Below are 11,800 nucleotides of genomic sequence, written 5' to 3'. Positions count from 1 at the left end.
TTCTCGGAATGACCTTAAACTCCACGGAACATCTTAGAAAAAAACAATAAAAAATCCTCGCCAAAGATGAAGACCAGGGGGCCCACACCCTTGTCACGAGGGTGGGGGCGCGCCCCCTACCTCGTGGGCCCCCTGAAAACCCTCCGACGCAACCTCCAACTCTATATATTTGCTTTCAGAGAGAAAAAAATAAGAGAGAAGAAATCATCACGTTTTATGATACGGAGCCTCGGCCAAGCCCTAAAACCTCTCAGGAGGGCTGATTTGGAGTCCGTTCAGGGCTCCGGAGAGCGGGATTCGTCGCCGTCGTCATCATCAAGCATCCTCCATCACCAATTTCATGATAATCACCACCGTGCGTGAGTAATTCCATCGTAGGCTTACTGGACGGTGATGGGTTGGATGAGATTTATCATGTAATCGAGTTAGTTTTGTTAGGGTTTGATCCCTAGTATCCATTATGTTCTGAGATTGATGTTGCTATGACTTTGCTATGCTTAATGCTTGTCACTAGGGCCCGAGTGCCATGATTTCAGATCTGAACCTATTATGTTTTCATGAATATATGTGAGTTCTTGATCCTATCTTGCAAGTCTATAGTCACCTACTATGTGTTATGATCCGGCAACCCCGAAGTGACAATAATCGGGATCACTCCCGGTGATGACCATAGTTTGAGGAGTTCATGTATTCACTATGTGCTAATGCTTTGTTCCGGTTCTCTATTAAAAGGAGGCATTAATATACCTTAGTTTCCAATAAGACCCCGCTGCCACGGGAGGGTAGGACAAAAGATGTCATGCAAGTTCTTTTCCATAAGCACGTATGACTATATACGGAATACATGCCTACATTACATTGATGAATTGGAGCTAGTTCTGTGTCACCCTATGTTATGACTGTTACTTGATGAACCGCATCCGGCATAATTATCCATCACTGATCTGGTGCCTACGAGTTTTCCATATACTGGTTTACGCTTATTTACTTTCCCACTGCTACTATTACAATCACTACAAAATACCAAAAACATTACTTTTGCTGTCTTTACTTTTGTTGCAGCTACCGCCACTATCATATTACTTTGCTACTAAACACTTTGCTGCAGATACTAAGTTTCCAGGTGTGGTTGAATTGACAACTCAGCTGCTAATACTTGAGAATATTCGTTGGCTCCCCTTATGTTGAATCAATAAATTTGGGTTGAATACTCTACCCTCGAAAGCTGTTGCGATCCCCTATACTTGTGGGTTATCAGTCGCCGAGCTCACCTTGGCGGCGTAGCAGGAGAATACGTCGCCGACATACCCTGCGGCCACACGCATGCTGCAGCAGCAGGAGGCGGACTGCGCGGCGGCCAGACCGGGCACAACAAGCCTGCGACTATTCTCAGTCACCGGAGCTGCAGGTCCAGCATGCGTGTGTGGGCCACGTGGGCGTGACGGTGCAGGAGGTCGCCGTAGACATGCCCGCCATGCTGCAGCAGTACACGCGTCGCTGATTAAACTTATCCGGTATTGAAAGTTGAAGGACTACATTCAAGTTGATTATGCTACTGATATGAGTAATTACGAGACCTGAGAATTATTGCAAATGTGGTTAGTTATGATCTATGCTGAAAACTTGAATGTTGGCTTGACATAGTTACAACAACAAGAGCAAACAGAGTTTGTAAAAGTTTTTCTTTCTTTCTTTCAGTTTGTCAACTGGGTTGCTTGAGGACAAGCAAGGGTTTAAGCTTGGGGGAGTTGATACGTCTCCGTCGTATCTACTTTTCCAAACACTTTTGCCCTTGTTTTGGACTCTAACTTGTATGATTTGAATGGAACTAACCCGGACTGATGCTGTTTTCAGCAGAATTGCCATGGTGTTGTTTTATGTGCAGAAAACAAACATTCTCGGAATGACCTGAAACTCCACGGAACATCTTAGAAAAAACAATAAAAATCCTCGCCAAACATGAAGACTAGGGGGCCCACACCCTTCTCACGATGGTGGGGGGCGCCTCCCCCCTAGGGCGCGCCCCCCTACCTCGTGGGCCCCCTGAAAACCCTCCGACGCCAACTCCAACTCTATATATTTGCTTTCGGAGAGAAAAAATAAGAGAGAAGAAATCATCGCGTTTTACGATACGGAGCCGCCGCCAAGCCCTAAAACCTCTCAGGAGGGCTGATTTGGGGTCCGTTCGGGGCTCCGGAGAGGGGGATTCATCGCCGTCGTCATCATCAACCATCCTCCATCACCAATTTCATGATGCTCACCGCTGTGCGTGAGTAATTCGATCATAGGCTTACTGGACGGTGATGGGTTGGATGAGATTTATCATGTAATCGAGTTAGTTTTGTTAGGGTTTGATCCCTAGTATCCATTATGTTCTGAGATTGATGTTGCTATGACCTTGCTATGCTTAATGCTTGTCACTAGGGCCCGAGTGCCATGATTTCAGATCTGAATCTATTATGTTTTCATGAATATATGTGAGTTCTTGATCCTATCTTGCAAGTCTATAGTCACCTACTATGTGTTATGATCTGGCAACCCCGATGTGACAATAATCGGGACCACTCCCGGTGATGACCATAGTTTGAGGAGTTCATGTATTCATTATGAGCTAATGCTTTGTTCCGGTTCTCTATTAAAAGGTGGCATTAATATCTCTTAGTTTCCAATAGGACCGCACTGTCACGGGAGGGTAGGACAAAAGATGTCATGCAAATTCTTTTCCATAAGCACGTATGACTATATACGGAATACATGACTACATTACATTGATGGATTGGAGCTAGTTCTGTGTCACCCTATGTTATGACTGTTACATGATGAACCGCATCCGGCATAATTATCCATCACTGATCCGGTGCGTACGAGTTTTCCATATACTGATTTACGCTTATTTACTTTCCCGCTGCTACTGTTACAATCACTACAAAATACCAAAAACATTACTTTTGCTGTCTTTACTTTTGTTGCCGCTACCGCCACTATCATATTACTTTGCTACTAAACACTTTGCTGTAGATACTAAGTTTCCAGGTGTGGTTGAATTGACAACTCAGCTGCTAATACTTGAGAATATTCTTTGGCTCCCCTTGTGTCGAATCAATAAATTTGGGTTGAATACTCTACTCTCGAAAGCTGTTGCGATCCCCTATACTTGTGGGTTATCAGTCACCGAGCTCACCTTGGCGGCGTAGCCGGAGAATACGTCGCCGGCATACCCTGCGGCCACACGCATGCTGTAGCAGCAGGAGGCGGACTGCGCGGCGGCCAGACCGGGCACAACAAGCCTGCGACTGTTCTTAGTCACCGGAGCTGCAGGTCCAGCATGCGTGTGTGGGCCGCGTGGGCGTGACGGTGCAGGAGGTCGCCGTGGACATGCCCGCCATGCTGCAGCAGTACATGCGTCGCTGATTAAACTTATCCGATATTGAAAGTTGAAGGACTAAGTTTTGCTGGTTTTAGAGTTGAGGGACCATCTTGAACGAAACCACTATTCTGACCCTTTGAACGAACTTTGTCAGAAAATGAACTCGATGTGAAAGTATTTCACGATCTGACCCTTTTAACAACGCCATAGCCCGCGGCGTTTCTGCTCAAAGAAGAAACGCCGAGGTAGCTAGCGTTCCTGGTCAAAGAAGAAACGCCGAGGTAGCTAGCGTTGCGGACCAGGTAAGAAACGCCGAAGGCGCTGGCGTTTCTGACCATCATAGAAACGCCAAAGAACCATGGCGTTGCTGCCCTTTTTCATGTGCATGTGGAACCTGGATGAACAACCTAATTAATAAGGCTAATTAATTACGACCAAAGAGGGTAGCAACGCCATGGTCATTGACGTTTCCATGATGGGCTGCAACGCCAGCGCCTTTGGCGTTTCTTACCTGGTCCGCAACGCTAGCTACCACGGCGTTTCTTCTTTGGTCAGACACGCTAGCTACCTCGGCGTTTCTATATTGGACAGAAACGCCGCGGGCTGTGGCGTTGCTAAAAGGGTCAGATCGTGAAATAATTTGACGTCGAGTTCATTTTGTGACAAAGTTCGTTCAAAGGGTCAGAATAGTGATTTCGTCCGACCATCTTCATACTTTCAAAAGAGTTGAGGGCTAAAAATATACTTTTTCTAGTAAAATATGAAAATAATTTAATGATGAATATAATAATACTGACTTGGTATTGTAGATATCAATATTTTTCTGAATAAACTTGATCAAATATACAGAAGTTTGATGTGTCAAAAGTTCAGTACACCTTGTATTTTCGAAGGGACGGAGCACGTGCACGTAGCCATCGATGCCATGCTCTGCATTTACTCTGCTTACTAGTAGAGCAATAGGCATATCAGATGGCGGCTACGGGTGGCAATTTGATCCAGTCTAATGAATTCATCTAGACCCACACTATTTCTTGTACTATTCAGACGAGCAAGAGCTAAGTTCTCATCTCTGCGATGACTGTGATTGCTCTGTTATCCTCTCCACACGCGCCACGTCTACCACTGAAAAAATCAACTGGTGATTGCAACTTCCTTGAAAAATTGGCTGCTCTTGAACGGCCAAATGGAATTGTTTGGATTTCAATCTCTAAAAAGAAACGAAAACATTTTTAGTCCCATCTCTATCAAGTACGTAGCACACTACTGACCACATTAACAAGTACGAGCACGTATACTTTGAAATGTTATGATCTCGGTCCAAGAGGGGTAACAACTTAATTACATGACCAGTCTAGCTTTGAAACGGTCGCGCAATTCGGCGGTATACATCCCAATCCCATGGTCCATGCATGAGCTGTGCCGTGGAAAGAGGCATCCAGCATCCATCCGCCATGAGAGCTACCAGCAGCTGCCGGCACGTCTCCTACTGCAGGTGCTCTTGATCTGCTTCTTCCTCCTTTCGACCGCCGCCGGCGTCACTGACAAGCTCGAGAGGGGCCAGAAGCTCGCCGATGGCGACACGCTCGTCTCGGCCGGCGGCTCCTTCACCCTCGGGTTCTTCTCTCCCGGGGCGTCCACCAAGCGGTACCTCGGCATATGGTTCTCCGTGTCCAACGATACCGTCTGCTGGGTTGCCAACCGCGACCAGCCGCTCCTTGACAAGTCCGGCACGCTGGTGCTCAACGACGTCGGCAGCCTCGTCCTGCTCGACGGCTCCCGCCGGACACGAACGGCGTGGTCTTCGAGCTTCCTGCCCGCCTCCGCCGCGGCGGTTCGGCTTCTCGACTCCGGCAACCTGGTCGTGCGCAACGGCAGCAGCAACGCCTCCCTGTGGCAGTCGTTCGATCAGCCGTCGGACACCTTGCTGCCCGGCATGAAGCTGGGCAAGAACCTCTGGACCGGAGGCGAGTGGCAGCTCACGTCGTGGAGCTCCGCCGACGACCCGTCGCCGGGAGACTACCGCCGCATGCTGCAAACCAGCGGGTTACCGGAGATCATCCTGTGGTACCGCGACGTCAAGACGTACCGCACTGGCCCATGGAACGGGATCTACTTCAACGGCGTCCCGGAGGCGCGTGCGTACGCGGGCAAGTACCCGCTGCTGGTGACGACGAGCCCGTGGGAGACCACCTACGGGTACACCGCCGCGGCCGGCGCGCCGCTGACCCGCGTCGTGGTGAACCACACCGGCAAGGCGGAGCGGCTGGAGTGGGACGCGAGCAGCCGGGAGTGGAACCGTATATTCCAGGGGCCGAGGGACCCGTGCGACGAGTACGGCAAGTGCGGCCCGTTCGGCCTCTGCGACCCCGAGGCGGCATCGTCGGGGTTCTGCGGCTGTGTCGCCGGGTTCAGCGCCGCGAACGCGTCGGCGCTGGTGGTGAAGGATAACTCCGACGGGTGCCGACGAGACGCGGCTCTGGACTGTACCGGCGGGACGACGACGGATGGATTCAAGGTGGTGCCAGGGATGAAGCTTCCCGACACGCAGAATGCGTCGGTGGATATGGGCGTCACGCTGGAAGAGTGCAGGGCGAGGTGCCTTGCCAACTGCTCCTGCTTCGCCTACGCCGCCGCCGATATTCGGGGAGGGGGCGAGGGTGCCGGGTGCGTCATGTGGGCGGATGGCATCGTTGATCTACGCCTCGTCGACAGAGGGCAGAATCTCTACCTGAGGCTGTCAAAATCAGAAATCGGTATGTACAGATTATGGGTGGACACTACATTTTCGCCCCAAATGTTAACTTCAGTCCTACTCCTTTCATTGGAGATAAAATTTCATTATTTCAAATTCTAAGTTACACTAATTCTTATGGTCCGCTTTATGGAGTAAATTATTCAGTGGAAAAGCTGAATTTGTGAAGGATTTCAAAATTATCATAAATTGAAATTAAAATAGAAAGTATGAATTCAAGCAATTTAAAGCATAAAACTTGGTATAAATTTGATCTTAGTTCTACAAAATTTTGAAACCAGCCGGTCACATTTATTTGGAGTTAAAATCGATGAGATGTGATTTTTTGTTCTCTCCAAAATTTAAGAGAGTTCATATTGTTTTACAACATTTTGCAAGTGAAGACATGTGTGGGTACAAGACTTCAAGGTTTCTGGATGGGGAACAATGATTAGATGACATAAATTGTGATAATACACTAAAAAAAGATACCTGCAAAAATAAAATTTAAATGATTCTAAGTATGTATGTTCAATTTATTTTTGATCTTTTTTCTCCAAAAACAGGTGGCCGTAAAAGGTTTCCAACACTACTTGTTGCCACAACTCTACCTTCTGCTGTTACTATTCTTCTGCTCGTCTTTATGATTTGGTGGAGAAGGAAAAACCGAATAATAGGTAAATTATTCTCTACTAGCTCAATCTTGTTGTTATTTGCATGAATGAGAAAATGGAAATGCATGGTAAATGCAATGTTGTAAAGCACGCAAGCTCGTTTTGCAGGTGCTATTCCTCAAAATCCTACCATGGCGGTTCCTTCAGTTAGTCTAGCAATTATAAAGGATGTCACTGGGAATTTCTCTAAAAGTAACATAATCGGGCAAGGTGGATTTAGCATTGTTTACAAGGTTCGTCAATGTGTGTGTGTGTGTGTGTGTTGTTATCCTTCATGGGAAAACATCTCATTGTTTAAGGCATTGGCATATAGAAAAGCAGCTATTGGCAAATCTAATTTTTGACATCTCGAATTCTAAAATCACCAGGGACAGCTTCCTGAAGGAAGAACTATTGCTGTCAAGAGGCTTAAACAAACGGCATTGACAACAAAAGGCAAGAATGATTTCGCGAGAGAAGTGGAAGTAATGGTTGGGCTTCGACATGGTAGTCTTGTTCGTCTCCTCGCTTACTGTGATGAAGGCAAGGAGCGGATACTCGTATACGAATACATGAAGAACAAGAGTCTGAACATCTACATATTCGGTACTCCCTTCTTACTGGAATTACTCAAGTTCTCACGAAAAGTTAAATGTTGAATCCTTGTGTTCCAAACAAGATCATACAAATATATTGCGTGCTAGGTCCACGTGTTCCATTAATTTCTCATGCACATGCATGATCTCCTAAGTCCAAGTTCACCAAAAAATTCCAGTTTTCACCCTAATCATTAGCTTGGCAACCTTAACATTTTCTCTGCAGGACAAAATCGTGTTTAGAAGGTTTTTCAAATCTGAAAAATCATACATATAGATTTGCGTGGTTTATATGTGCAACTTTGGTAACAAAAGAATTATTATTATTAGCAGTATGTGCGCACATTATATTATATTATAAATAGGTTATTATTAGTCATAGATCGTCATATGTTTTGTAAGAAAACGCTTGTAGGTATATACTCCATCCTGTCCTTTTTAGTCTTCATATAAGTCTTGTCGTCAATGCATCTCTACTTTGACCAAACTTATAAAAAGAATGTATTGACATTCACAATGCCAAATGAATATTTTTAGATTCATTACCAAATGAATTCTCATGGAAAATATATTTGGTATTGTATAGGTATTTTTCAGTATGTATTTGGTCAAACTTTGTAAAATTTGACTCGACACAAATCTAATACGCGAAGTAAAAGGACCAGAGGGAGTGCTTCACATACAACCTGCATGGTTTTCCTTCTTTCAAGTTTTTTTTTTTGAATCAAGAGGGAAGTTTTCATTCTAGAAACCTCTTAGAGCATATTGTGCTTTGAGATTTGATAGTGTTTATAAGCAACTTTCAGAGAGTCAGTTAATAATTTGGATGTTAAATTTTGAAGTAACATAGGCGTTTTGTTTTTAATCCATAATTTCTATATAGTAGATTTAGGCATCTAATCAATCTATATTTGACTGGACAGGCACACCTGATCTTCGTGCTTCACTGGACTGGGCAAGAAGGTTAGAATTACTACGCGAGATCGCTCATGGTGTTGCATACCTCCACGCAGGATCAGGCGAGAGTGTGATCCACCGTGACCTTAAACCCGGGAACATTCTTCTTGATGATGAGTGGAAGCCAAAAATCGCTGACTTTGGCACCGCCAAACTTTTTGCGGATAATCGGACTGGGCCTGATCAAACAATTGTTATTTCACCGTAAGTATTAAAGACATATGTATATTCACCACACAAAAAAGTTGCAGATCCGACATACCTAACACTACTGCGTTCCATGAAGGGGATACGCAGCTCCAGAGTATGTGCGGGGAGGGGAGATGACGCTGAAATGCGACGTTTATAGCTTTGGAGTTATTCTTCTAGAGACTCTTAGCGGGCAAAGGAATGGTAGCTTGCAAAGGCTTCTTTCCCAAGTAAGTCCAAGTAAATTATAAATTCATGTTTCTTTGCATGTGCATGCACGGTTCATATTGATATTGGTGTTGCAAAGCTCTACATTTGTTTTATTTCTTGATTGAGATGTACATACTCTAATGGAACTTGACAATTTTTTTTGGTAGGCCTGGGAACTATGGGAGCAGAATAGGATCGTCGAATTTCTCGACATGACAATTGTGCTGCTCCCTAAATCCGAGCCTGAGATACTGCCCGGGCTAGAACGTTGTATCCAGATCGGGCTCCTTTGCGTCCAGGAAATGGCAGATGATAGGCCAGCCATGTCTGAAGTTGTGGCCATGTTTACGAGCACAACATCACAAATTGATTGGCCCAGAAGATCGGTACTAGATAGCGGAATAGCCATGCCTTTGAATCCGTCCCTTGAACTTGAGACTGATCACTTGAACCCCACTACAATTGAGGTGAGATCGCCATCGAGTCGATCCAGCTATTGTTGTCTAGCTAGCAACCAATCTAATTAAGTTCGTATGTAAGAATCATTTACACATAGCCTTTTGGTTGTGATGTTGGTACCGTTTTCTTTTGCATATATTGGTACCTTGATTCATTGTAGAAAGATGCGGAATAGCGATTCAACATATATGGAGGCAAGACTTGAGAAGAAACTGAGTTGTTGGAAGGGTAAACATCTATCCTCGTCTTGGTGGATGGTGCTCACCAAAATGCCTATGTTTTTGTTGTCATTCTTTGAAGTGGCGGTGAAAGTTTGTAAGAGGTTAGAACAATCCTTAAAAAAATCAGCAGTTAATGAGTCCGACTCTAGTTCGTGATTCAAACGCACTGCAAGAGAGCGAATTCGACTCGTGGATGATCCATGCTCTTAGGAAAACCGATCCTTTAACGATAGTATTGTTGCGAGACTGGTACTTGGTAGCTCAGAGCAATATATAGACTAAGGTTCCCCATCACTCCCTCCTCCTTTTTGTAGGCCCACCGCTCCCCTTTCTTTGGGTATTTATCCGGAATCAAGATATATCTTACAAAATGATAGTTTGAAACCGAAGTACAAGTAGTCAAATTGGGCATTCTCTGCAACCCAAGAGAGAACGGGAGACTGAGTCTTCAAGATTTTAACTATAGAAGACCATTGTCTCTTGATCAAATGGCTTTTTAAGCTACTTAACGGGGAGGTTGTGTGGAAAGATTTAATTAGAAATAAATACCACTGTGGCAAACCACAATTAATAGTCTTGTGGACGGTGGATGTGATAGCGTACACATCTTATTTCACCATTTGGAAGTCATTATGGGCACCCTGACATGCAAAACAATGCTTACGAATGTTGTAGACTGAAATAAGGATTGTTTGACATAGTTAGCAAGCTGAGGGGGCTTCCTGCAAAGCTATTTGCATAGGCATCTTCCCAAGCTCAAGAACGGAAAGATAGTTGAGCTTGTTTGTTCTATTAAGAGTTTTAGGGTAAGGAGAAGAGTGAGACTATTTGATATACAAATTCACCCCAATTAGAGTATTAAAATTTGGGATTTGGAGCCTCCCTTAATTGTTGGCTTCCACCTTGCACTTTATTCATCTATTGATGCAGAGGCCAAGGGCATTCCTCCTTTTCAAAAAAAAAAGAACCTTGCACTTTATTCATCTATGTAGTTAAAGACTGTTTGCTCTTGCCCGTGGTTTTTCGCTGCAAAGGGGGTTTCATGTAAATCCATGTGTATCCCATTGATTTGGTGTTTTTCTTATCATATTGGTTGTTGCTCCTGTGCTTGCCTTCTATTGGCATATATTGCTCAAGTTTGGTGTGGTTTGGTTGTGTTGGCATTGAAGGCATGACACACATGAGTTATTTGATATATTCATGATTATGTGGTGGAATTAATATTGTAGTGAGCTGCTCTTGCAAGTATATTATTGTTGTGAATATTGGATATACACGGAGAGTAGATCCAGCCACCAACCCGCAACAAGTGTGCATCAGTGAACGAACAGCTATTACAGTCCTAATTTTACATCTCCTCTACGTTTACATGCATACACGGAGAGACGGAGAGTAGATCCAGCCACCAACTCGTATGCTCCTATCATCGTGTCTTCGATACTCGAGAACGAACGACCAGCTAGCACGGGCTAGTTGGGTCCCCAACACACAAGGTGCATCACGTTCTCGGACTTCTCGGCCCTCCTCCTGATCGTCTTTGCCCTCTGCGTCGACGCGTCCGCCAGGCCGCCGGAGAGCCGCCTGGTGGCCTGCTGCGGCTGGAGTGCGGCTCCCGACACCGGTGGCTTCAGAGCTCCAGCAGCCGGCGGCATGGCGGACTTGGACGCCGTCGCCGGCTGCAGCCTCGCCCTCGCGACGGCCTGCGCCGCCCTCAGCAGCACCCTGCTCGCGTGCCTCAGGCTCATCTCTTTGAGGAAAATATCAAGGAAATGGATTGCCGCTTCTGAACTACGGTGGTGATGGGTGTGGGGTTTGTATATGGGAGCAAAGGGCGGCGCATATCGTGGTGCTCTGTGGTACGGTCGGGTTCCAAAACCATCAATCTGTCACGTCTCACGCGAGGACGAAGCTTCTGAAACGGTCGTGCGTGGACAGAGACTGTGGGAGGGAGAGTGCGACGTATGGTTCTCTTTTTGTTTCGCTTGTGCAGCACACAGGTTTTACGGGAACCTGGTGGGTGGCATAGATGGGGACATTTCATCTCGGCTTATCGTGTTATTCCGGTCCCCAGGATTGCACCAATGTCGTATTGGCCAGTAGAATGTTTTGGCATCTCCAACGGCGTATCTTAAACAGGGCACGGATACAAGAGCCGTCATCCAATCACATCAAACTTTGTCACATTTCAAACGCAAATTACCGGGGCAACTCCGCCGGCCGCCACCAGTGACGGATCCCTCCTCCCGCTGCCGACGCCGAGGTGCTGCAGGCTAAGCTTGTGTGCCGCAGCGGCGGCGGTGGCGGCAATTCTCCTCAGCCAGCGATCAGATCTGGGTGGCGGCGATCCACTCCGACCGGATCAAGGGAAGTGGCGTGGGTCGGCGGCGACGACGAGATCTCCGCGGTGGCAACTA

At 46.1% G+C, this 11,800-nt stretch overlaps 2 protein-coding genes across 2 annotated transcripts; one reads left to right on the top strand and one right to left on the bottom strand.

Moving 5' to 3' along the window:
* Positions 1–4,775: 4,775 nt before the first annotated feature.
* Positions 4,776–9,529, top strand: LOC125538252 (G-type lectin S-receptor-like serine/threonine-protein kinase At4g27290). The gene is made up of 7 exons (XM_048701527.1): positions 4,776–6,123; positions 6,668–6,778; positions 6,884–7,008; positions 7,144–7,360; positions 8,274–8,511; positions 8,594–8,726; positions 8,874–9,529. The coding sequence occupies exons 1-7, from the start codon at positions 4,776–4,778 to the stop codon at positions 9,231–9,233; spliced, it is 2,532 nt and encodes an 843-aa protein (XP_048557484.1). The 3' UTR covers positions 9,234–9,529.
* Positions 9,530–10,436: 907 nt separating this feature from the next.
* On the bottom strand, positions 10,437–11,153 carry LOC125534408. Its single transcript, XM_048697650.1, has one exon. The coding sequence runs from the start codon at positions 11,129–11,131 to the stop codon at positions 10,856–10,858; it is 276 nt and encodes a 91-aa protein (XP_048553607.1). The 5' UTR covers positions 11,132–11,153; the 3' UTR covers positions 10,437–10,855.
* Positions 11,154–11,800: the final 647 nt, after the last annotated feature.

Source organism: Triticum urartu, chromosome 2 (genome assembly GCF_003073215.2).
Source record: "Triticum urartu cultivar G1812 chromosome 2, Tu2.1, whole genome shotgun sequence".
NCBI classification, from domain to species: Eukaryota; Viridiplantae; Streptophyta; class Magnoliopsida; order Poales; family Poaceae; genus Triticum; species Triticum urartu.
Note: the sequence above shows the minus strand (reverse complement) of the source record. Positions and strands in the feature narration are given on the sequence as shown.

Excerpts from the sequence above, each read along its gene's own strand:
- LOC125538252 (XM_048701527.1), top strand. The coding sequence starts at position 4,776 with ATGCATGAGCTGTGCCGTGGAAAGAGGCATCCAGCATCCATCCGCCAT. Across the intron at positions 6,124-6,667 it reads GCTGTCAAAATCAGAAATCG|GTGGCCGTAAAAGGTTTCCA; the intron begins GTATGTACAGAT and ends CTCCAAAAACAG. Across the intron at positions 8,512-8,593 it reads CAAACAATTGTTATTTCACC|GGGATACGCAGCTCCAGAGT; the intron begins GTAAGTATTAAA and ends CGTTCCATGAAG.
- LOC125534408 (XM_048697650.1), bottom strand. The coding sequence starts at position 11,131 with ATGAGCCTGAGGCACGCGAGCAGGGTGCTGCTGAGGGCGGCGCAGGCC.